Genomic DNA, 27,675 nt, shown 5'->3' with positions numbered 1-27,675 from the left:
TTCACTAGTCCGTTCCATTATGTATCCTCCTCCTGTGGACTTCAAATTCCAACAAGACTCTTACAAATTTGTTGGAGTTCTGGCAGGAATAGCATCTGTTGGTTTCTTATACACAGTTATTACCAAGGTAATGCCAGTACAACAGTTTTATTGTTAAACTCTCTATGGAACTTAAAGTTCTTTTTTTATATTTTGGGAAATCTTAAATTTAAAGTCCAAGTGTTATGATTTTATAGTGTTATTTTCTGATTGTTTCAGTATATGCGTGGATTAGCGGTGTCTGCAATTGCTCTAGACTCTTTGGATCTTATCACTATTGTCATCCCTCCTGCACTACCTATGGCCATGACGGTAAGTTTCTTTATATAAGAATTTTTAAAAATATACTATGTCATCCTGGCATTTGACTCATTTTGCACCTCCCTGGGACTGTGTTCTCCCAGCCTTACTGTTCTTGTATCTCGGTATTCATTTTATACGTATTTTATGTATTTTGTGTCACATCTTGGTAGTTAAATGAACTCAATAGTAATGTGAAATTAAAAGCTAATGAATAAACAGTTTATGATAGCTGAAACATCTTATGGAGGCTGAAGTTTATGACAGCTGAAACATCTTAGGGAGGCTGAAGTTTATGATAGCTGAAACATCATTCTAGGGAGATTGAAAGTTATTAAGGTAACTGAAATAACTTTCTAGGAAGGTTGAAGTATATTATTATAGCTGAAGCGTCTTACTAGGGAAGCTGAAGTTTATTATTAGAGCTGAAACATCTTACTAGGGAAGCTGAAGTTTATTATTATAGCTGAAACATCTTACTAGGGAAGCTGAAGCTTATTATTATAGCTGAAACATCTTACTAGGGAAGCTGAAGCTTATTATTATAGCTGAAACATCTTACTAGGGAAGCTGAAGTTTATTATTAGAGCTGAAACATCTTACTAGGGAAGCTGAAGTTTATTATTAGAGCTGAAGCGTCTTACTAGGGAAGCTGAAGTTTATTATTAGAGCTGAAACATCTTACTAGGGAAGCTGAAGTTTATTATTAGAGCTGAAACATCTTACTAGGGAAGCTGAAGTTTATTATTAGAGCTGAAACATCTTACTAGGGAGGCTGAAGTTTATTATTATAGCTGAAAACATCTTACTAGGGAAGCTGAAGTTTATTATTATAGCTGAAACATCTTACTAGGGAAGCTGAAGTTTATTATTAGAGCTGAAACATCTGGAACTTCCAAGGTATGCACATTAGATTTGTTTCACCTTGTATGAATATTCTATCTCTTAATTAGAAAATTCGTCATTCTTGTCATCTTCGTGCCTGGTCATGGTTCTAGCATGGCAAAAATATGTAAATATATATCTCTGATCTAATTGTTTTTGTAATTTAGTAGATAAAGTGATTCGTAATACGTATAATAGCTCGGTATCTATAGATAATGGTGTTTCTCTTGTTCATTGTACAATATAATACAATTTTTATTTCTTTATGCAAAATAAATACAATGTAGATTATGCATAATAAAACATTGGTAGGCACAAAAGAAAACCACTAATCATGTATATTGCATTTTGGGCAAACTAAAGGCTAAAGGGAAATTTGATCTACAGATTCCCTGATACAACTCTTAGTTACATTAAAAAGGAATTCATCATCACCATTATACTACAATATTTTTTTTTATTAGGAAAACCTAGGATACCATTCAAAATTATGACATAAGACAGTTTCATAAAATTTATTTCAAAGATAGACTTTTGAGGTTTTACTTTGCTCATTTTTCTAGTATAAATTTATAATCCTGTTTTTCTTTCAGGTTGGAATCTTGTATGCTCTCCAGAGGCTGAAGAACCATAAAATTTTTTGCATATCACCTCGCTCCATAAACATATCTGGAGTTTTGAACTGCATCTGTTTTGATAAGGTAAACAATAACATTTTAATAATGTTGGTAGAATTATTGACAACATGCAAGGTACAAGGGCACATTCAACTAATATGACAGTTTATTGAGGCAATGTTTTGCCCTCCATGATCTTTGTTCAGTCTGTAATGGTTTGACAAAGTTCCTGGAGAGCAAAATGTTGCCACAACAAATATCACATTAGTTGTACATGTCTGCTTTTGCCTAACAGTAAAATTTTAAATATCTATGAATTTTGTGTACTTTAAAATAATTTCTCTTGCAAATATAAGATATTTTAGTATTTTCTTGTATGACCAGTTGAATATGATGGAGTAAAGTTATTTAAAAACCAAACATAAATGTTATTAAAATAGTTAATAGCAAGTGCTTGGCCAATCAGGTTTTGTACGGATGAAATGTGCCTGTTCCATCCCCATTTATTTTGAAATGGGATGAATTTACAGTGGAACCCTCTGTTTTTGTATGCCCTAGTCTGTATGTAAAACTATAGTTATTCTCTATAAAATATATTTTTTGTTAATATTTCCCATAAGAAATAATGTAAATCCAATTAATCCATTCCAGACACCCAAAAATATTAACAAAAAATACATTTTATAGAGAATAACTATAGTTTTACATACAGACTAGGGCATATGAAAACCGAGGCTCCACTGTATATTTATTCATGGAGAAGCACCAAACCTGTAGGAGGTATACTACCTGGGGAATGGAAGGTAATCAGGTTTGATCCAAGGGAGGGAAGGGTAGTTCCAATTTTTTGGATCAACAACCCTTCAGTATGAAGCTTTCAGATGTATGTATTGTATACACACATACTGTATATATAAGTAAATTAAGAGTCACTAAAGATAAATAATGTATTTATGCAGAAAATGCAGCAGGTGTTACTTGGGCCAAATATAAAATGTAAGAGACAAAAGGCCTAAACAAAATTCATAGTGATAGTTGGCAATAGTGCAGAGTTTCAGGTATGTCTTGTTACTTCTACTTACACTTGGGTCACACAGCACTTGCATGTACAAGCATATATATACACACCCCGCTGGGTTTTCTTCTATTTTCTTACTAGTTCTTGTTTTTGTTTATTTCCTCTCATCTCCATGGGGGAAGTGGAACAGAATTCTTCCTCCATAAGCCATGCATGTTGTAAGAGGTGACTGACTTGCCGGGAACAAGGGGCTAGTAACTCTTTCTCCTGTATACATTACTAAAGTTAAAAAGAGAAACTTTTGTTTGTTTTTCTTTTTGGAACACCCTACTTCAGTGGGATACGGCTAGTTTGTTGAAAGAAAGAGGAAGAAATATTTATGCATCACACAATAGGTTGAGCAGATTTTTTTATTTATATTGTAAGTTTACTTAGGTTTATTTATTCCTCGGAGTTAGTTGGTAGATAAATTAAATTGTAGACACTATAATGGTGATAATTTGAAAATAAAGTGAAAGTATATAATAGCACACTATTGCTAACAAATTCCTGTTACAGTACAATGATGTATGGAGATCATGTCTATTAATAATAGTTTGCTATCATAGATATATTAAATAAGATATAAGAATGTTTGATAAATTAAGTATTTATTTTTTGAAGACTGGCACTCTAACTGAGGATGGTCTGGACATGCGAGGGGTAGTGCCAGTGGCCCAGTCACTGGGCAAGCAGGTCCAACTGACTCAGATAACATCTCCAGCCACACTCCCTCATGACCATCTATTGTATGCAATGGCTACTTGTCACTCCATTACCATTATCAACTTGCAACAGGTAACTAAATCAGTGTGTTCCTCTGAAACTGCTTAGCCATCATATATATTATTTTGTGATAAATATGACTAGTAACCCATGCTTCTCATTTTCACTTGTACTTTGTTAAATAGTTTTGGAAGACAACAGAACTCACTCAGTGAGAGTTGTTTGTGTAATTGGTATATAATTGTGCTTGTTAAATATATACAGTATTAACTAAAGAAAGTGCAATAAACACTTGTCAGTGCTCATTAACCCTTTGAGGGTTTTGGACGTACTAGTACGGCTTACGACCCAGGGTTTTTGACGTACTAGTACGCCTAAATTCTAGCGCCCTCAAATCTAGTGGGAGAAAGCTGGTAGGCCTTCATATGAAAGAATGGGTCTATGTGGTCAGTGTGCACAGTCTAAAAAAAATCCTGCAGCACACAGTGCATAATGAGAAAAAAAAAACTTTGACCATTTTTTTGGAATAAAACAGCGACTTTGCACTGTATTTTCGTATGGTATTTATTGTTGTATTCTAGTTTTCTTGGTCTCATTTTATAGAATGGAAGACATATTACAGAAATTGAGATGATTTTGACTGGTTTTACAATGAAAGGTACCTTGAAATTGAGCTCAAAGTAGCAGAAATGTTCGATTTTTACCAAATTTCAAAAGTAAACAAATCGTGCCAAGCGTGCAATACACGTCAACTGGTGAGTCTAATATTCTTTCACAAGTGCACCAATAATATTTATACCATTTTTTACACTAATGCAGTAGTCTGCATAACAGTAAATCTTATATTTTTTGTGAGAATAAAAATTCAAAGTGGAAAGCAAAAGAATATAAGAGGGGCCTTGAGACGTGACTAATGACCAGAGGAAATGTCATTTTAGTGCCAGGAATGTCTTTCTTGTTTATTCTGGACCCTATTCGGAAATTGGCATCTTTTGAAATTTGTGTGAAATTGGCAAAATTGCTAAATTCTGACCACTGTACTGGATAGTTGAATTTCATAAATGAGTGGTTTCTTGCACCCATTCGATAGAAAAAATGGAGTTCTAGCGAAATATTCATGTTTTTTGTCGACTAGTACAGTGGAATTGGCCGAAAATGGGGCTCAAAGTGGGCAAAATCGCCGATGCGTAAACATCGCCGAGACCGCTAACTTTGCGAGAGCATAATTCCGTAAGTTTTCCATCAAATTTCAAACTTTTGGTGTCCTTATGATCGGGAAAAGATTCTCTATCTTTTCATAAGAGAAAATAATTTTTTTTTTTTTAAATTTGGCCGACCCTGAGAACGAGTTTCGGAGAGGGCCTGTCGACCCTCAAAGGGTTAATAGCCCACATGGAGACAGAAACTCAGAATATTAATTGGTTGTATATTTTGACCCCTTGCTGGGGTCCTCTTCAGCAGATTCACAAATGTAAGGAGAACATGAATTTATAGGAAGGTTGTGCCTCTCAGCCATGCAGGTGAGCATGCAGCTGATGCTGCATGCTCACCTGCATGGGGGTCAAAATACACAACAGGGGGTCAAAATACACATATCAGTTAATTTTCTGAGTTTTGTGTCTTTACATGGCTTAATATTAAGTATGGATATACAATATTGTAAATGTTGAAATATGGGTAATTCTTTTTTATTGATGGTTGACTGACAGTTTGATAAGCAACTAGTAGAACTTTATAAAACTCATTTACTATAATGACACTCTTAAATTCAAAATAGAACAAACAGTTATTGCAACACCTTCCCTGACTGAAAATTTACCACCCATCTGCCAGGCAAAAAAACAAGAACACAATGCAAGACTCATGTGCTGGGTGGTGGGAGGTGACGTGAACAGGCTTCCTAATTAACGTTTTGAAACACTTAGGTATACTTCATGGTGGCTCTCGTATGTGCGTTTCTTCTGTTATGCTTTAATATTATGTAGTACAGTGTAACTCAGCCCACATGCCTTTCAGAAGAGCATTAAGTGATAATGCAGTGTTGCAGACACTAAGCGAAAGATCACATTTTGCCTCCATCTTAAAAGTGTATTGTGTCTCATGTTTTGAACTTTTCTAAGACCATGCACGAATGTTTAGGGGATATACAGTGGACCCCCGTTTATGATATTATTTCATTCCAGAAGTATGTTCAGGTGCCAGTACTGACCGAATTTGTTCCCATAAGGAATACTGTGAATTAGATTAGTCCATTTCAGACCCCCAAACATACACATACAAATGCACTTACATAAATTCACTTACATAATTGGTCGCATTGGGAGCTGATCGTAAACCGGGGGTCCACTGTAGTTGTAATGCTGTTCTGTGTTTATATACATATATGGTTACTTCAGATTAAGTAAGTTCTGTTAGTAGTATCACTATATTTACAAGAGTGTTAAAAAGCTTGTTCTGTTGCTTGTACTACAAATATACTAAAAAATAGACTTTTTACTCGCCTGTAGAGGCTACAAGTACAGTGGTACCCCGAGTTTCGTACAGCTCCTAACTCGAACAATTATGTAAGTGTATTATTGTTAGTGCTTTTGTAAGTGTATTTTTGGAGGTCTGAAATGAACTAATCTAATTTACATTATTCGGTAACGGCACTCGAACAGCTTTCTGGAATGAATTATTTATGAAACTCGGGGTACCACTGTATTTTTCATTCTTGAGCCATCCTACGTTAGGTTTTGATCTTTTAACTATTGAGTAAAAGTCATCTTTACTAATTTAACTATGGTAATTAATAATCAATCCTGATTTTTTGTAATTCTTGTTTTAACAGGTGGGTGATCCTTTGGATCTAAAAATGTTTGAGAGTACTGGCTGGACTTTGGATGAACCAGGTTTGGATGACACCAATAAATATGACATGATGATGCCATCTGTAGTGCGTCCGAGTGCCCCTGATGTTGTCATCAGCAATGAAAATGTAGAAACAGAAGTAAGATATTTCCCATTTTTTGTTTTATTATGAATTTATTGATTAGGGGTTTGATCACTTGATTAAGTCCAATCACTGGAACAGTGCCTATATACTATAAATATTTTCCTTTGATTATGTAAGTGTATAGCAGTTGTCCTGGCTTCATGAAGACTAGAAATAGTAAATACTAGGGTTACTTGCTTTGTTGACAATATGGAATTTTTTTGAGTTTTAAGGTTTAAGTATTAATGGTAAATAATATTCAAGAAAATTTAAATATAATTTCTGCCCATTATTTATTTAAGATATTGTATATCTCCATCATAATTTATGAATTTTGTTTCAGCCACCACTAGAACTAGGAATACTTCGTCAGTTTCCTTTCTCCTCCAGCTTACAACGTATGTCTGTCATTACTCGACGACTTGGTGCTCCAAACTTTGAGCTTTACTGTAAAGGCTCTCCAGAGGTGAGTTACAAAAGGCAGTCCTGTTCTTTACACATACGTATTGTATTTTTGTTTATTTCAGTGCAAGTACAGGTACAGCACCAGTGTTCTAGAAACAGATGGTCTGGTACTTCTTATAGTCCGGACAAAGGTATGAGGGTGGCCACAAATGATGTGTGTAACAAGCTCACTTATATTGTTTACACTGGATTTGTTGGTGATTCCTCGATTTTTGTGTGATTCTTAGTATATTTTGCTAACATTTAACCCTGACTATGGATAAGGTTAATAACATATTTACTTGTCAGTAGAGCAAACCCTTGATATAACACTTTTAAAAATTATGAGCAAACTCTACTCTGTAAGTTGCACTTTTAAAACCCTTAAACTGTCCAAACTTAGATCTATGTTATTACCACTAGTGCTCCAAACGTAGATTAACGTTTTATTTTTCCTGCCTCCAAATTTCGCATGATTGGCCTGAGATGCCTAGTCAGTATAGAATAGGTCCTAACACTCAGTGTTTGCAGTATTAAAAAAAAGACTGGGACCACTTAGTACCTTGTGGGAGCACCAGTTCAACTGAGCGCCAGCTAGAGGAAATAGCATGGCAAACACCAGGGATTCACTGATGTTATGTCATATTAGCTCTCCCCGTTTAAGAGGAAAGTGATGTTGACCCCAAGTTTAGTGACTTTGAGATAGATGTGGCCACAAGTGGTTGAGGAAATATCAAAAGCCTCTATAATAACCCATGCACAACATATATGCAACATCCTTTCATTTTTGATACCACTGGTAGTGTCATCCTGCCAGAATGTCCTATAACCTATTCCCTAAGTCAAGAGAAATTATTCTGGAACATGTGTAACACGTATTTGGCTGGCTGACTGACTGACTTTGGTTGTCTGTCTGTATCTGTCTCTGTCTATCTCTGTCTGTCTGTCTATCTGTCTGTCTGTATCTCTCTCACAGGTACACATAAGTACAGTTATCATACATAATGTAAATTACCTAGGATAACCCAAAAAATCCAGATAGAGTGCTATACTGTGCTTGTAGATATAAGGCATATTAAGTATGACTGGCATGTAAGATGCATTTTCACTTGAACAGGAATCAGACGTGATGACTCTCCATCGTGTGTAATACCTGTTGGTTCATGAGCTGCTCTCTGAGACAGAGAGACAAGCAGACAGACAGAGACACACAGGCAGACAGAAAAACGGAGACACACAGGCAGACAGAATGACAGACACACAGGCAGACAGAAAGACAGAGACACACAGAAAGACAGAGACACACAGAAAGACAGAGACACACACAAAGACAGAGACACACAGGCATACAGAGAGAGAGAGATCAGCAGACAAAGCTAGACAGACAGACAGACATTTATGTGTAACAGTGAAAATTTTTTCAACAAGTCGGCCGTCTCCCACCGAGGCAGGGTGACCCAAAAAAGAAAGAAAATCCCCAAAAAGAAAATACTTTCATCATCATTCAACACTTTCACCACACTCACACATTATCACTGTTTTTGCAGAGGTGCTCAGAATACAACAGTTTAGAAGCATATACATATAAAGATACACAACATATCCCTCCAAACTGCCAATATCCCAAACCCCTCCTTTAAAGTGCAGGCATTGTACTTCCCGGTTCCCACCAAGGCAGGGTGGCCCGAAAAAGAAAAACTTTCACCATCATTCACTCCATCACTGTCTTGCCAGAAGGGTGCTTTACACTACAGTTTTTAAACTGCAACATTAACACCCCTCCTTCAGAGTGCAGGCACTGTACTTCCCATCTCCAGGACTCAAGTCCGGCCTGCCGGTTTCCCTGAATCCCTTCATAAATGTTACTTTGCTCACACTCCAACAGCACGTCAAGTATTAAAAACCATTTGTCTCCATTCACTCCTATCAAACACGCTCACGCATGCCTGCTGGAAGTCCAAGCCCCTCGCACACAAAACCTCCTTTACCCCCTCCCTCCAACCCTTCCTAGGCCGACCCCTACCCCGCCTTCCTTCCACTACAGACTGATACACTCTTGAAGTCATTCTGTTTCGCTCCATTCTCTCTACATGTCCGAACCACCTCAACAACCCTTCCTCAGCCCTCTGGACAACAGTTTTGGTAATCCCGCACCTCCTCCTAACTTCCAAACTACGAATTCTCTGCATTATATTCACACCACACATTGCCCTCAGACATGACATCTCCACTGCCTCCAGCCTTCTCCTCGCTGCAACATTCATCACCCACGCTTCACACCCATATAAGAGCGTTGGTAAAACTATACTCTCATACATTCCCCTCTTTGCCTCCAAGGACAAAGTTCTTTGTCTCCACAGACTCCTAAGTGCACCACTCACTCTTTTTCCCTCATCAATTCTATGATTCACCTCATCTTTCATAGACCCATCCGCTGACACGTCCACTCCCAAATATCTGAATACGTTCACCTCCTCCATACTCTCTCCCTCCAATCTGATATTCAATCTTTCATCACCTAATCTTTTTGTTATCCTCATAACCTTACTCTTTCCTGTATTCACCTTTAATTTTCTTCTTTTGCACACCCTACCAAATTCATCCACCAATCTCTGCAACTTCTCTTCAGAATCTCCCAAGAGCACAGTGTCATCAGCAAAGAGCAGCTGTGACAACTCCCACTTTGTGTGTGATTCTTTATCTTTTAACTCCACGCCTCTTGCCAAGACCCTCGCATTTACTTCTCTTACAACCCCATCTATAAATATATTAAACAACCACGGTGACATCACACATCCTTGTCTAAGGCCTACTTTTACTGGGAAAAAATTTCCCTCTTTCCTACATACTCTAACTTGAGCCTCACTATCCTCGTAAAAACTCTTCACTGCTTTCAGTAACCTACCTCCTACACCATACACTTGCAACATCTGCCACATTGCCCCCCTATCCACCCTGTCATACGCCTTTTCCAAATCCATAAATGCCACAAAGACCTCTTTAGCCTTATCTAAATACTGTTCACTTATATGTTTCACTGTAAACACCTGGTCCACACACCCCCTACCTTTCCTAAAGCCTCCTTGTTCATCTGCTATCCTATTCTCCGTCTTACTCTTAATTCTTTCAATTATAACTCTACCATACACTTTACCAGGTACACTCAACAGACTTATCCCCCTATAATTTTTGCACTCTCTTTTATCCCCTTTGCCTTTATACAAAGGAACTATGCATGCTCTCTGCCAATCCCTAGGTACCTTACCCTCTTCCATACATTTATTAAATAATTGCACCAACCACTCCAAAACTATATCCCCACCTGCTTTTAACATTTCTATCTTTATCCCATCAATCCCGGCTGCCTTACCCCCTTTCATTTTACCTACTGCCTCACGAACTTCCCCCACACTCACAACTGGCTCTTCCTCACTCCTACAAGATGTTATTCCTCCTTGCCCTATACACGAAATCACAGCTTCCCTATCTTCATCAACATTTAACAATTCCTCAAAATATTCCTTCCATCTTCCCAATACCTCTAACTCTCCATTTAATAACTCTCCTCTCCTATTTTTAACTGACAAATCCATTTGTTCTCTAGGCTTTCTTAACTTGTTAATCTCACTCCAAAACTTTTTCTTATTTTCAACAAAATTTGTTGATAACATCTCACCCACTCTCTCATTTGCTCTCTTTTTACATTGCTTCACCACTCTCTTAACTTCTCTCTTTTTCTCCATATACTCTTCCCTCCTTGCATCACTTCTACTTTGTAAAAACTTCTCATATGCTAACTTTTTCTCCCTTACTACTCTCTTTACATCATCATTCCACCAATCGCTCCTCTTCCCTCCTGCACCCACTTTCCTGTAACCACAAACTTCTGCTGAACACTCTAACACTACATTTTTAAACCTACCCCATACCTCTTCGACCCCATTGCCTATGCTCTCATTAGCCCATCTATCCTCCAATAGCTGTTTATATCTTACCCTAACTGCCTCCTCTTTTAGTTTATAAACCTTCACCTCTCTCTTCCCTGATGCTTCTATTCTCCTTGTATCCCATCTACCTTTTACTCTCAGTGTAGCTACAACTAGAAAGTGATCTGATATATCTGTGGCCCCTCTATAAACATGTACATCCTGAAGTCTACTCAACAGTCTTTTATCTACCAATACATAATCCAACAAACTACTGTCATTTCGCCCTACATCATATCGTGTATACTTATTTATCCTCTTTTTCTTAAAATATGTATTACCTATAACTAAACCCCTTTCTATACAAAGTTCAATCAAAGGGCTCCCATTATCATTTACACCTGGCACCCCAAACTTACCTACCACACCCTCTCTAAAAGTTTCTCCTACTTTAGCATTCAAGTCCCCTACCACAATTACTCTCTCACTTGGTTCAAAGGCTCCTATACATTCACTTAACATCTCCCAAAATCTCTCTCTCTCCTCTGCATTCCTCTCTTCTCCAGGTGCATACACGCTTATTATGACCCACTTCTCGCATCCAACCTTTACTTTAATCCACATAATTCTTGAATTTACACATTCATATTCTCTTTTCTCCTTCCATAACTGATCATTTAACATTACTGCTACCCCTTCCTTTGCTCTAACTCTCTCAGATACTCCAGATTTAATCCCATTTATTTCCCCCCACTGAAACTCTCCTACCCCCTTCAGCTTTGTTTCGCTTAGGGCCAGGACATCCAACTTCTTTTCATTCATAACATCAGCAATCATCTGTTTCTTGTCATCCGCACTACATCCACGCACATTTAAGCAACCCAGTTTTATAAAGTTTTTCTTCTTCTCTTTTTTAGTAATTGTATACAGGAGAAGGGGTTACTAGCCCATTGCTCCCGGCATTTTAGTCGCCTCATACGACACGCATGGCTTACGGAGGAAAGATTCTTTTCCACTTCCCCATGGACAATAGAAGAAATAAAAAAGAACAAGAGCTATTTAGAAAAAGGAGAAAAACCTAGATGTATGTATATATATATATGCATGTGCGTGTCTGTGAAGTGTGACCAAAGTGTAAGTAGGAGTAGCAAGATATCCCTGTTATCTTAGCGTGTTTATGAGACAGAAAAAGAAACCAGCAATCCTACCATCATGCAAAACAGTTACAGGTTTTTGTTTCACAGTCATCTGGCAGGACGGTAGTACTTCCCTGGGTGGTTGCTGTCTATCTATGTTCACTTTCAACTTTCTACCTTTACACACATTCCCAAACTCATCCACTAACCTTTGCAATTTTTCTTTAGAATCTCCCATAAGCACAGTATCATCAGCAAAAAGTAACTGTGTCAATTCCCATTTTGAATTTGATTCCCCATAATTTAATCCCACCCCTCTCCCGAACACCCTAGCATTTACTTCTTTTACAACCCCATCTATAAATATATTAAACAACCATGGTGACATTACACATCCCTGTCTAAGACCTACTTTTACCGGGAAGTAGTCTCCCTCTCTTCTACACACCCTAACCTGAGCCTCACTATCCTCATAAAAACTCTTTACAGCATTTAGTAACTTACCACCTATTCCATATACTTGCAACATCTGCCACATTGCTCCTCTATCCACTCTATCATATGCCTTTTCTAAATCCATAAATGCAATAAAAACTTCCCTACCTTTATCTAAATACTGTTCACATATATGCTTCAATGTAAACACTTGATCTACACATCCCCTACCCACTCTGAAACCTCCTTGCTCATCCGCAATCCTACATTCTGTCTTACCTCTAATTCTTTCAATTATAACCCTACCGTACACTTTTCCTGGTATACTCAGTAAACTTATTCCTCTATAATTTTTACAATCTCTTTTGTCCCCTTTCCCTTTATATAAAGGGACTATACATGCTCTCTGCCAATCCCTAGGTACCTTCCCCTCTTTCATACATTTATTAAACAAAAGTACCAACCACTCCAACACTATATCCCCCCCTGCTTTTAACATTTCTGTCATGATCCCATCAGTTCCAGCTGCTTTACCCCCTTTCATTCTACGTAATGCCTCACGTACCTCCCCCACACTTACATTCTGCTCTTCTTCACTCCTAAAAGATGGTATACCTCCCTGGCCAGTGCATGAAATTACCGCCTCCCTTTCTTCCTCAACATTTAAAAGTTCCTCAAAATATTCTCGCCATCTACCTAATACCTCCCTCTCCCCATCTACTAACTCCCCTACTCTGTTTTTAACTGACAAATCCATACTTTCCCTAGGCTTTCTTAACTTGTTTAACTCACTCCAAAATTTTTTCTTATTTTCATTAAAATTTCTTGACAGTGCCTCTCCCACTCTATCATCTGCTCTCCTTTTGCACTCTCTCACCACTCTCTTCACCTTTCTTTTACTCTCCATATACTCTGCTCTTCTTATAACACTTCTGCTTTGTAAAAACCTCTCATAAGCTACCTTTTTCTCTTTTATCACACCCTTTACTTCATCATTCCACCAATCACTCCTCTTTCCTCCTGCCCCCACCCTCCTATAACCACAAACTTCTGCCCCACATTCTAATACTGCATTTTTAAAACTATTCCAACCCTCTTCAACCCCCCCACTACTCATCTTTGCACTAGCCCACCTTTCTGCCAATAGTCGCTTATATCTCACCCGAACTTCCTCCTCCCTTAGTTTATACACTTTCACCTCCCTCTTACTTGTTGTTGCCACCTTCCTCTTTTCCCATCTACCTCTTACTCTAACTGTAGCTACAACTAAATAATGATCCGATATATCAGTTGCCCCTCTATAAACATGTACATCCTGGAGCCTACCCATCAACCTTTTATCCACCAATACATAATCTAACAAACTACTTTCATTACGTGCTACATCATACCTTGTATATTTATTTATCCTCTTTTTCATAAAATATGTATTACTTATTACCAAATTTCTTTCTACACATAGCTCAATTAAAGGCTCCCCATTTACATTTACCCCTGGCACCCCAAATTTACCTACTACTCCCTCCATAACATTTTTACCCACTTTAGCATTGAAATCCCCAACCACCATTACTCTCACACTTGATTCAAAACTCCCCACGCATTCACTCAACATTTCCCAAAATCTCTCTCTCTCCTCTACACTTCTCTCTTCTCCAGGTGCATACACACTTACTATAACCCACTTTTCACATCCAATCTTTATTTTACTCCACATAATCCTTGAATGAATACATTTATAGTCCCTCTTTTCCTGCCATAGCTTATCCTTCAACATTATTGCTACTCCTTCTTTAGCTCTAACTCTATTTGAAACCCCTGACCTAATCCCATATTCCTCTCCACTGAAACTCTCCCACCCCCTTCAGCTTTGTTTCACTTAAAGCCAGGACATCCAGCTTCTTCTCATTCATAACATCCACAATCATCTCTTTCTTATCATTTGCACAACATCCACGCACATTCAGACTTCCCACTTTGACAATTTTCTTCTTCTTATTCTTTTTAGTAATCTTTACAGGAAAAGGGGTTACTAGCCCATTGTTCCCGGCATTTTAGTTGACTTTTACAACACGCATGGCTTACGGAGGAAAGATTCTTATTCCACTTCCCCATGGATATAAAAGGAAAAGTAATAAGACCAAGAACTATTAAGATAAAATCAAAGAAAACTCAGATGAGTGTGTATAAATAAACGTGTACATGTATGTGTAGTGTGACCTAAGTGTAAGTAGAAGTAGCAAGACATACCTGTAATCTTGCATATTTATGAGACAGACAAAAGACACCAGCAATCCTACCATCATGTAAAACAATTACAGGCTTTCGTTTTACACTCACTTGGCAGGACGGTAGTATCTCCCTGGGTGGTTGCTGTCTACCAACCTACTACCCTGCATCACAAATCCATGATGAAACAGTCAACTATAAAACAGATTAATCCTGATAACCTTCATCTTCCAGATCTTTGTGATTAGGTCTGCAGTTCCAGTAAATTTATAAAATTTAACACTTTGGTAGTGGTAGTACTGCAACATTCTTTGTAAGTACAGTAATAAATAAACCTACTTTATTTATAAAAAAGTTTAATTTAAATTTCTAGCAGACCATGATGTTGTAGAGACATGGCAGGTGTATAATTACTGCGTCAGAGATGTATTGTAAAGTTATCATTACGTGACTCTGTTGGTCTGGCAAAGTCATTATTCCAACAAAACTTAGGAACCAAAGATACTGGAAAATAAGTGTTGTACCTGTAATTGACAGCTTCTTTGCTTTTTTATGTAGCTCTTTCAGGAGGGAATACCATCCAGTGGACTTTTTTTTAATTCAATTATTACTACATATAGGACTACTAAACCCATTCCACTAGGCTCTGTATGACCATGGAGGTCATACAGCACTCTTTTTGCCTCCATGAATAAAGTTCTTTGTCTCCACAGATGCCTCAGTGCATCTCCAACCTTTTTTCCCTTGTCATTTCTATGGTTTATCTTGTCTTTCATAGACCCATCCATCAACAAGTCCACTCCCAAATCTCTGAACACATTTGCTCCCTCCATACTCCCTAATTCCAATCTAATATACAATCTTTCATAACCTAATTATTATTATTATACTTATGGGAAAGTGCTAAACACACAGAGGTCATACAGCTCCTGAAGAATGGGAGACAGTCATGTTAAATCTCCGGAAGGGGAAAGGGGGGGGGCAAATTTAATTCCTTGGATCAGAAGCCTCATCCCTGAGAGAGTAATGATACTTTAGAGCTGTAGGATAACTTTTGAACTTCTGTTGTTTTACTTCTTGCTATAAATCCAGGCAATCTGTTAACCTTATTATGGACACTTAGTTGTTGCTGTCTTGGCTTCAGATTATTTTTTGACAAAAACCACATAGGTCATAAGGCTACATGGTGGAGGGATGCTGATGTCAGGGAAGAGGCAGAGTATATGAGATTTCATATCCAGGGAGAAGACGTGTAAAGGGTTGGCTTGTGTGCTAAAGAGGAAATGTTTTGTTCTATTAGTAATACTGTGTATAATATGCTGACATAAGGAAGTTGAAAAAATTCTGTTTATATTCGTTGCAGATGATAGCAAGCTTGTCACAGCCTGAGACAGTACCTTCTAACTTCTCTGAACAGCTGCTGCAATATACTTACCAAGGGTACCGTGTGCTGGCGCTGGGTTGGCGCCCTCTTAGGCTCTCTTATAGAAAGGCACAGCAAATCAACCGTGATGAAGTAGAGTGCAACCTAGAATTCCTTGGACTACTAGTTATGGAGAACAGGTTGAAATCAGAAACTACACCTATTATTTCTCAGCTCCACATGGCCAAGATTAGGACAATAATGGTTACTGGTTAGTCAATTTCTGTTCTTACAGTAAAATCCTAAGGTTATATAGAGTGCAGTATTGCAGTTGATAATTCTTTAACATTTTTATAATTTTTAAAATATATTTATTGCCGGTTTCTTTTGCTTGATATATCTTCTAATTAAATTTGTTATGCAAATTAGCTCAGCTGATTATTTTACAAGTATGTAATATTTCACAGACTATTCTTTCATTGAGTATATTAAACTGTAATGTCTATTATAGTCCTTGAGCCTTACCATCCACATAAAAGGTAACATGCCAACAATCTTAGAGTAGGAATTATAATATAAACTTATTTATAATTTGGGAGTGGACGTGTCAGCGGATGGGTCTATGAAAGATGAGGTGAATCATAGAATTGATGAGGGAAAAAGAGTGAGTGGTGCACTTAGGAGTCTGTGGAGACAAAAAACTTTGTCCTTGGAGGCAAAGAGGGGAATGTATGAGAGTATAGTTTTACCAACGCTCTTATATGGGTGTGAAGCGTGGGTGATGAATGTTGCAGCGAGGAGAAGGCTGGAGGCAGTGGAGATGTCATGTCTGAGGGCAATGTGTGGTGTGAATATAATGCAGAGAATTCGTAGTTTGGAAGTTAGGAGGAGGTGCGGGATTACCAAAACTGTTGTCCAGAGGGCTGAGGAAGGGTTGTTGAGGTGGTTCGGACATGTAGAGAGAATGGAGCGAAACAGAATGACTTCAAGAGTGTATCAGTCTGTAGTGGAAGGAAGGCGGGGTAGGGGTCGGCCTAGGAAGGGTTGGAGGGAGGGGGTAAAGGAGGTTTTGTGTGCGAGGGGCTTGGACTTCCAGCAGGCATGCGTGAGCGTGTTTGATAGGAGTGAATGGAGACAAATGGTTTTTAATACTTGACGTGCTGTTGGAGTGTGAGCAAAGTAACATTTATGAAGGGATTCAGGGAAACCGGCAGGCCGGACTTGAGTCCTGGAGATGGGAAGTACAGTGCCTGCACTCTGAAGGAGGGGTGTTAATGTTGCAGTTTAAAAACTGTAGTGTAAAGCACCCTTCTGGCAAGACAGTGATGGAGTGAATGATGGTGAAAGTTTTTCTTTTTCGGGCCACCCTGCCTTGGTGGGAATCGGCCGGTGTGATAATAAATAATAATAAATATAAAAATACAAATTGAAATGGTACTTGCAATTTCACTAGAGTCTGGTATAGGTTGTTGACAAGATCAGGAGTATAACTAGATTTAAATTGACAAAATATAATTCACAATTAAAGTACCAAAAGAATAATAGTAAAAAATAACAAGGGTAATGTCTTGGTTATAATATGATAGTAAGATGGTAGACAGGTACTCAGGTACACAGGTACACAGGTACAAAGGATAATATAAAGGTTGGAGTTGAATATACAAACTTGAAAATTTGGCAACAGAATGTTATGGGAAGTATAAAATAATGTTTAATGTACAAAAGTAAAATTGACTGGTAGTAAATAAGGTGTTTAATAAAATTTTAGTAAGTAATAATGATTACAAAAAAGTGAAAAAGTAATGTTTATTTCATTCAATATTTCACTGGTAGTTATACTAGAGGTTATATGGCAGTACAAGGTAATTAAGAGTACTCTAAGATAGTAAATGTGGTATTAAAACAGGTAAAGGTAATTAGACAAGTAATGGTTATTAAATGTCAAAAATGTTAAGAGTAAATTGAAATTATAGTAAAAATGATAATTATTAATTTTAGTAAGTAATATCAATTGATAGTATTTAAAAAAATATGAGGTAGTAATATGGACAGAGAAAGTATCAATTCAGCTAATGTTTAAGCAAACAATAGTAAATAAGAAAATTACATAAGGTGACTTATGCTTACTAGTAAAATCACAAAATGAGGTAGTTGATTATTTAATTACTAAGAGATTGTACAATGAAATTTGAACAATAATGGAGCAAAACATACACTACACTACGTAGGCTTTTAGGTTGGACATTGTTTAGTTATTCTCTGTAAGATTAGTATCCCTGAGAAATCGTGATAGATCATTCTCATTCGTGATTGTGTACAGTTGACTTACATTTGTTTTCCTAACAAGAATTTTCCCATCTCGTGTGAAGCATTGGTGTATTGTGTCATTATTCTCCCGCTTAAGTTTTCTGACTCTATTCAGGAGGTTCTGACGTTTTTTGGTAAGACACTCGTTTATGTATACCTCTTTCTTTACTTTAATAGATGCAATAATTAAGTCTTTTTTCCTGTCATGTGAGTGGAATCTAAGCATAACACTTTTTCTACCATGGGATCCTAGTAACCTGGCTTCTTTTATTTCTGACTCTGGTACAATAACACTTGTTTGGTCCTTTATGATCTGCAGAGTAATTTCTTTACTGTTTGTTTGGTTCATATCACTGGGAAAAAGTGGACTGTTAACTATTACTGCGTCCGATAGTTTATCTTGCTCAGTTTTATCTTCTTGGAGAGCAAAGTAGTCACTGAACTGGTTATCTAAGTTGTTCTTCCATTCTTTTACTGCTTCTTCAACCTTTGTATTAAGAGATATTATTTGTTGGGTATGGCTATCTATGACTGCTTGGATGGTCTTGTCACAGTTAGTCATTCCTGGTGTTGATAACTTTTGTTCAAGACTGAGGATTTTGTTCTCGAGTTGTGTCATCCTGGTGTCTTGTTTTGTTAGCATCTCTCGAAGATTCATATTTTCAATAACTAAGTTGGAGATGCATGTTTTTAGGGTATCTGGATCGTTGGTCATACCTGAGAGACTACTTGGTAGGTTGAATCCGGGGAAGAGAGGGGAGGATGGGCTGGTGGCAGCCATGTTTGTTGTTATTGTTGTGGTGTCGCCTTGAGCGGTGGTGAGTGGGGTGGTTGCTGGGCCGGCGTCCTCCTGGCTACACTTGTTGAATAGTTGATTTTTCAGTGTTTTCTTGCTGGCCTTGGTGCTGTTTCCTCTTAGATTGCGCCTCATAATACTACAGGAATTGTTGTAGTTAAGAAGAAGTTGTAGTTATACAAAGCTTAGGGTTACGTTGTTCGGCTGGCAGCGGGGTGTTGCTTTCGGTTTGTGGGCAGTCTTCCTTTGATCTCTATTATTTTCGATTTGTAGGTTTCACTGTTGGTAATCTTTGGTCATTCTGGGTGCTACGTTGGGTAGTGCAGTTTTGCTTGTAACTATGTTAAATTGTTTAGTAGTAAAATGTTATAAGGTATATTTTGTTGCAGGGGACAACATGCTGACAGCTCTGAGTGTTGGTCGTGAGTGTGGCTTGGTTGGTCCACAGCAGCAGGTTATCAGTATCAAGGCTCTCCCTCCACACCAGGGCCTGCCAGCATCTCTCACATTCCATGCTACCACAGCCAAAACTCCAGCATCTCCAGTGGTTAGTCCTTCAGTTAAATTTGTTTCCTTAGTGTCTAAATTTTTTCCATGTAGTTTATCTCACAAGACCCAAACATGTTGGCAGTCTTTTTTATTTTTTTTAACCATTCAGGCCTGCTCATTTACAAGGCCCAGTGAATGCTTAGCCTCTAAATTCAGGTAAATATTAAGTAGGTTTTTGAGAAGTTGAAAAATATCTGCAATGATCAAATAGTGTGATGTAAAACACTTATTTTTATTATTGTTATTCATGGGAAAGTGCTAAACATATAGGAGTCAGAGACTGAGTAATGGAAAGTAATCAGGTTTGATATGAGGAAGGGTAGCTTCAATTCCTCAGATCAAGATCTCTTGAGCAACTTCAAGACACCTCTGTTTCCTGTGAAGGATATAGAGTAAAAGAGTTTCCTTTTTTATTTTCCCCAAAAGTTTCAACAAAGGCTTGATAGTTCATGCATTAGTTTTACAAGGTACGAACACATTTAAAGGCTGAAATCATCACATTAATGACCCTGAATGCTTTGTCATTTCAGTGAATCATTTGAAATACTGTAGTGTTAATTGTTTTTCAAATATATTGGGTCAGTAGTACAGCATCTTCCCAATGTTCACCAGACAGGAGTGCAACTCCTGGGGAAGTAGTGGCTTCTTATAAGTGGGCATGCACTGTTTTTGTAGGCCTTTTTTTATATTTTCTTTTTTTTGTCTAAATTTTTTGTAATATAAAAATATATAATTTTTTCTTCTCTCCAAGGTAATGAGACATGTGGATGCTGGGGTTGGCATAAACATAGATGATGATGCAAATGATTCATACTGTTTTGCTATAGAAGGCAAATCCTGGGGGGTGGTGCACGAATATTTCGCAGACAAGCTGCAGAAGTTGGTAGTTCGAGGAGCTATTTTTGCACGAATGAGTCCTGACCAGAAGCAACAACTTGTATTAGAACTTCAGTCTCTTGGATATTATGTTGGTAAGTTCAAAATTTGTTTGCATCCTCATTTAAGACCATTTTTTTTTTAGTACTTTCTAATTTATTAGCTTGTTCAATACACAAGAGGAGGACTTGGAGGGTTAAAAAAAAAAAATGAATTGATAAGATATAGCCAAATTTAATGGATGATCAAGATGTACAGTAAGTGTGAAGTGGTTGTAATTGTGTAGGTCAGGACAGCTTTGAAAATTAAGAAAAACAAAAAATCAAAACTTGATGTTACAGTATATAGATCATAATGTTCACTCACACTTTAAAAACTGCCTAAATTTTAGGTATATGTTGCAAGTTTTTTTAAATTTCAGGAACATTTGAAAACTTAAGAGTTTAAGAAATATGAGGTGATTATAAATTAGAAGAATGAGTATGGTGATCCTTCATAAATTATGATACTTTTAGGCATGTATTAAGATTCTTTGTCAGTTGTAATGTATGATGATTATTTGTAAATTTTAGTATTGTGGCCCTGTTGTTTCCTCTTAATAGTTATAGTGATCAATGTTATTGTGGTGATTCTTTGTAAATTTTAAAAATGGGGTGATTAATATTATATTCATGGGGAAGCACAAAGCCCATAAGGTCATACAGTGTTTGAGGAATGGGAGGCCATCAAGTGGGGTGCTCCAGTTTCCTAGATTAAGAGTCCTTTAAGAGATGATTTTTTCATAGATTCTAGATGTGTAAAGATATTTTCATAATTTCAGGAATGTGTGGTGATGGAGCTAATGACTGTGGTGCCCTCAAAGCTGCACATGCAGGAATTTCACTCTCCGAGGCTGAAGCATCTGTAGCCTCTCCCTTCACTTCTGCTAATGCCAACATTGCTTGTGTTCCCACCCTCATCAGAGAAGGACGCTGTGCTCTTGTTACCAGTTTTGGAATATTTAAATACATGGCAGCATATTCACTTACTCAGTTTGTATCTATTATGATTCTCTACTCAATTGATAGCAACCTTACTGATCTTCAGTTCCTATGGATTGATCTCTTTCTCATCACTGTATTTGCCATTTTTTTTGGCCGCACTGATTCCTACAAGGGTCCACTTGCATCATACTCTCCTCCAGCATCTCTCCTCTCGGTAGCACCCATAGCATCAATTGTGGTTCACATGTTAGCAGTAATTGGCTTCCAAACATTTTGCTTCTTTTATGTTCAGGAGCAGCCATGGTATGTACCCTTCAATGCTACAACATCAGACGAAATATTTGCTGGCCATGAAAATTATGCAGTCTTCTCAGTATCTCAATTTCAGTATATTATGCTTGCATTAGTGTTCTCCCGTGGTCCACCTTTCCGCCAGCATGTCTATTCCAATTACTTGTTATCAGGATCTATCCTGGTAATGACTGTATGCAGTGTGGTTCTAACAGTTGCTCCTCCTCAATTCATTATTGACCAGTTTGAGTTAGTATTGCCTCCAGCAGGTGATCAACAGGCAGATTTTTTTAGATGGCAGATGATCTTATATTCATTACTGTATTCTGCACTAGCAGTCTTCATTGAATACATAATAATCGACTACTTATGTTATCGGAAATGCAAAAATAAATTCCATGATGTTTATAAGTCCAAGAAGAAGTATCTAGCAATTGAACAAGACTTAAAACATGATAAAACCTGGCCACCCTTATCAACTGATGCTGATCTGTCTGGAGGGGAAAAAAAGGAATTGATGCTTGATGCACGGAAGCTGGGAGAGACAATAAAAAAAGTTGAAGCCAATGGACATGCTCCTGGAGCTGTTACGACTGTCACACAGTTTCAGTCTTCTTTATGAGATTCACTAAATTCTTTCAGTTGGTATTTTTCATTTGTGTTCTGCATTGTATGGTTATGAATATGTTTAAATTTTAAAATAATAATTATTTTTATTACTGTTATAATTATTTAAAATTTTTAATGCATTTTTTATTCATTGGTAATCCCTAACCCTGCAAGTGGTCATAGTGCACAGGAGCAATGGTAGGCAATTTTATTTAATCTTTAAGGGACCTTTTTTGAAGATGATATTTAAATACATACAGTTTTCTAAATATTTTAAAACATTTACTATTAAATATTTTTTTGAGCTTTCCACTTCCAGAGGGTTGTATTTCACTGACAAAATACATTGATTGTTTGTAGTTGACTTCTTTGAGTGGTTTTGTAAATACCATGACAAAAATGCCTCACCTTTAATATTCCTTTAAATTTGAGAGAGACCAATGGATGTTAATTTAGTTTTATCCATGTATGTAAAAAGGTATTTATTAAATGTAGCACCTTCATAAATATATCCCGAGAGTACTCGGGTAAATAATGATCTGGACACAATTTGGAAACTGTAATATTTTGCTTGTGGATATGTGTAAATTACCCGTAACATGTCTAATTCTTGGGTCCCTCTGTAACTAAATATTGAAGGCTAATAAGTTTGATGCCTTAATGCAGTCTTTAAAATCGTACTCCATCATAACAGATTTGTAAAATATTACTTCTATCTGAACTAGGATGCAATAACTTCTTAAAAAAAAATCGAGTCAAAAGTAAGAAGGTGATTCCACTGCACCCTCGTGTTTTGTTGTAGATGTTACATGTCAGTAGACACATCCAGTGATGGACTCAAACTGACCTTATCTACAGCTTGAAATACTGGTAATTGTAATACTTATTGTACATCATGATTTTAATGACTGAAATTCTGCATCATATTTTGTTTTCTACTTTGGTTACTTATTAAAAAATGTATATTGTAAATCTGTTCACAATAATATAATAGTATGAATTATTCCAAACAAGTTTATACATGTTCATTGTTTATTAATAAGGATTGGGAATAAATTTGTTTAGCTCAGTTTAATTAGTGTTATAGTGCATCATGAATAGTTTGTGTTAATTAATGGTTCAACTATCCTACTAAAATAATTTTGATTGAAATTTCAGGTATAGCAACCAAAGTTATATCATGAGAGTATTAAAATGCATTATCTTATGTGATGTATAAACTATTCATGTAATAGTTTCAGACTCTGTATTATGCACAGATGTTTGTAGGACTGTGTAAAATTTTCATTAATTTCTGAACAGCGTATAATAATAAAAACTTTATATTTTTGCTAAAATGCAATGAATTCTGAGGTGTATCATGTATGATGAATAATTACATTATTACATTCACATAAAAGTTGTAAACCCGTATTGGTCATTCAGTGCAGGATGAATACAAGACTCAGGGAATCATACTAACACATAAAACAAAACTACCAATCAGGTATATTTTATTATGCAATGGATTACACAGTTTCTTCATGATTTTGGTTGTACCCCCATTTAAATATTTCATTAAGAAAAGCATTTACTGAAGAAATATTTATATAAGTTGTTTCTCACATTACGTCCAGAAAGAGTACATTTTGTACTGAAAAGAAAGATTATATTTTATATTTACTCAAGAGAATTCGAGAGGCAAAAAGAGGTAGATGTGATGTATAGATGTAATAATGTTTGATTAAAAAAATAAATTAAGTGATGAAGTAATTTTTGTGTTATTGTTAGGACTTAACTTTACCTGTTGTGTTAAGTCACTGAATGCAATTTCTTATGTTTACAGTAAAATGATGTAAAAAAAGAGTTACCTTGGACTGTGGAAGCTGAGTGACTTGCAAGCTGAGCTTCCACAAAATTGCAGACTTAATGTTGTGTAAAGAAGACATCATGTATGTAGGATTAAATTATTCTGCATAGTAGTAGGCAACCATCTTATCCCAACACTGTGTATGATTCACAGGAAGTAAAACATAAACTTCTACTAGACCTGTGATCATGACCAGACCCAACAGTTACTGCGAGTATTTTTACACACTTCCTGACTCCACTTGGGTTTCAGAGTAACATTAATTTGTATACCCATCACTTATGTTAAATCCTCAGTGGTCCAGAGTTAAGGTGCCTACCTGTTATGCAGATAAGAGTTCAAGTCCACATGACCTCTTTAGTGTGACTTGACACATGTCTAACAGTGAGGTTATCTAAAATGTTTTGATTAAAACATAGTGTTAGTTGGAGTCAAGGTTGGTTACTAGAATCAAATGGCTGATGCTTTCTTCTCAACATGGAAAGCTTGTACAACAATTTTTTTTTGAATTAGCCAAAGGACATTTTTATATACAGGATAAATGCATTGGAAATGCAAGCTCTTACTGTTCTTTATTATTAGCTTCAGCATGTGGGGAATGGGAAGCAGTCAGATTTGATTCAAGGAGAGGGAGGAGTAAGACACATGCAATACTTTGATATCTATTTCTGAAGCATTTTGCTTCTGCAGCAGGCTTCTTCATTTGAATATAAGGGTGACTAATATGCTGAAGACAAAAAGATTTTGGGGTGTTCAGTCCCTCAGCCTTGATAAGTGTTCATTTCAACAGCATGATCAATGCTGTGGAACTGAACAGCTATCAAGGCTGTGAAACTGAACAACTATCAAGGCTGTGAAACCGAACAACTATCAAGGCTGTGAAACTGAACAACTATCAAGGCTGTGAAACCGAACAACTATCAAGGCTGTGAAACTGAACAACTATCAAGGCTGTGAAACTGAACAACGATCAAGACTGTGGAACTGAACAACTATCGAGGCTGTGAAACTTAACAACTGTCAAGGTTGTGAAACTGAACAACTATCAAGGCTGTGGAACTGAACAACTATCAAAGCTGTGGAATTGAAAACCTTAAAGTCCCCATTTCAGCTGTCTCCAGTATATTAGTCACCTCTGTATCTGACTGAAAAATCCTGGTGTACTGGTGAAATTTTACAGAAATAAAGGTACACAATGTTGCACGAGTCTTATACGTGTACCTGTTAGTATTGTTAACCATTAACCCTTAAACTGTCCAAATATAGATCCACATTCACTCGCATAGTGCTCCGAACGTAGGTGTACGTTTTTATTTTACATGCTTTCAAATTAAGAAAATCAAGGTTGGAGTGCTATGCGCATAAATGTAGATCTACTTTTGGACAATTCAAGGGTTAATATAACAAGGGGAGGTTGGGTCCTATTTCTTGGATCAAGAGCCCCTCACCAGGATTGGGGAGTCTCTTTAAATGGATATTATTACCATATTCATATCCTCTCGTGGGAGGCCCCTTGATGCTGTTGAGGTTCTTGATCAAAGGATCTGGATGTGTATTAACTTTCTTTGGATCAGACTAGATTGCCTCCCATTCCCAAGGTGGTGTATAACCTCTTTGGGTTTAGCACTTCCCCTAAATATAATATATTCATAAAATAATTGTTCTTATACTAAAAGTAGTGGTTGTTTTCCACTTTAAAATTATTATATTTAGAGGAAAACACTAAACACATAGGGGTCATACAGTGGCTGGGATATAGAAGGTGGTCAGGCTTGATCCAAGGAAGGGTGAAATACAGCTTCACTAGCATCAAGGCACCTTCCTTGAAAAGTTTGACTAGATAAAAGTTTTTGGTTAATTAAGTGCTTTTCACTCTTATCATTTAACAATTAGTATGTGATGAATGGTTTGAAAAACCGACAAGTTGAAGATTGAGACACTTATGCAGCATATGGGAATCTTTATTCAGGAAGCTACTGTGTGGCGAAACGTTTCCTGAATAAAGATTCCCATATGCTGCATAAGTGTCTCAATCTTCAACTACAGTGGACCCCCGCTTAACGATCACCTCCAAATGCGACCAATTATGTAAGTGTATTTATGTAAGTGCGTTTGTACGTGTATGTTTGGGGGTCTGAAATGGACTAATCTACTTCACAATATTCCTTATGGGAAAAAATTCGGTCAGTACTGGCACCTGAACATACTACTGGAATGAAAAAAGTTCGTTAACCGGGGGTCCACTGTATATAGATTTCACCATCATAATCATAGCAGGGACTGTGCTAAAACAAGTTGCAACAGATGTACATGTTTAACATATCTGGGTACACAATTATTATGTAGATCAAATAGGTATGTATACATAATACCATATACTACTAACATAGAAAATGTTTTTTTTTTTTTTTTTTTTTTTTTTTCAACAAGTCGGCCGTCTCCCACCGAGGCAGGGTGACCCAAAAAAAGAAAGAAAATCCCCAAAAAGAAAATACTTTCATCATCATTCAACACTTTCACCACACTCGCACATTATCACTGTTTTTGCAGAGGTGCTCAGAATACAACAGTCTAGAAGCATAAACATATAAAGATACACAACATATCCCTCCAAACTGCCAATATCCCAAACCCCTCCTTTAAAGTGCAGGCATTGTACTTCCCATTTCCAGGACTCAAGTCCGACTATATGAAAATAACCGGTTTCCCTGAATCCCTTCACTAAATATTACCCTGCTCACACTCCAACAGATCGTCAGGTCCCAAGTACCATTCGTCTCCATTCACTCCTATCTAACACGCTCACGCACGCTTGCTGGAAGTCCAAGCCCCTTACCCACAAAACCTCCTTTACCCCCTCTCTCCAACCCTTTCGAGGACGACCCCTACCCCGCCTTCCTTCCCCTATAGATTTATATGCTTTCCATGTCATTCTACTGTGATCCATTCTCTCTAAATGACCAAACCACCTCAACAACCCCTCTTCTGCCCTCTGACTAATACTTTTATTAACTCCACACCTTCTCCTAATTTCCACACTCCGAATTTTCTGCATAATATTTACACCACACATTGCCCTTAAACAGGACATCTCCGCTGCCTCCAACCGTCTCCTCGCTGCTGCATTTACCACCCAAGCTTCACACCCATATAAGAGTGTTGGTACTACTATACTTTCATACATTCCCTTCTTTGCCTCCATAGATAACGTTTTTTGACTCCACATATACCTCAACGCACCACTCACCTTTTTTCCCTCATCAATTCTATGATTAACCTCATCC

At 37.1% G+C, this 27,675-nt stretch overlaps 1 protein-coding gene across 1 annotated transcript; it reads left to right on the top strand.

Moving 5' to 3' along the window:
* On the top strand, positions 1-24,294 carry LOC128685111 (polyamine-transporting ATPase 13A3; the record flags this gene model as incomplete). The annotated part of the gene is given in 10 exon segments (XM_070081878.1): positions 1-127; positions 259-351; positions 1,818-1,925; positions 3,523-3,696; positions 6,455-6,613; positions 6,942-7,064; positions 16,132-16,402; positions 19,624-19,781; positions 20,535-20,754; positions 21,480-24,294. Coding segments are annotated over 10 exon segments (2,509 nt in total), but the record flags the coding sequence as incomplete, so codon positions are not given.
* Positions 24,295-27,675: the final 3,381 nt, after the last annotated feature.

Source organism: Cherax quadricarinatus, unplaced genomic scaffold (assembly GCF_038502225.1).
Source record: "Cherax quadricarinatus isolate ZL_2023a unplaced genomic scaffold, ASM3850222v1 Contig4783, whole genome shotgun sequence".
Classification (NCBI taxonomy): Eukaryota; Metazoa; Arthropoda; class Malacostraca; order Decapoda; family Parastacidae; genus Cherax; species Cherax quadricarinatus.
This window is presented reverse-complemented; position numbering and strand designations above follow the sequence as displayed.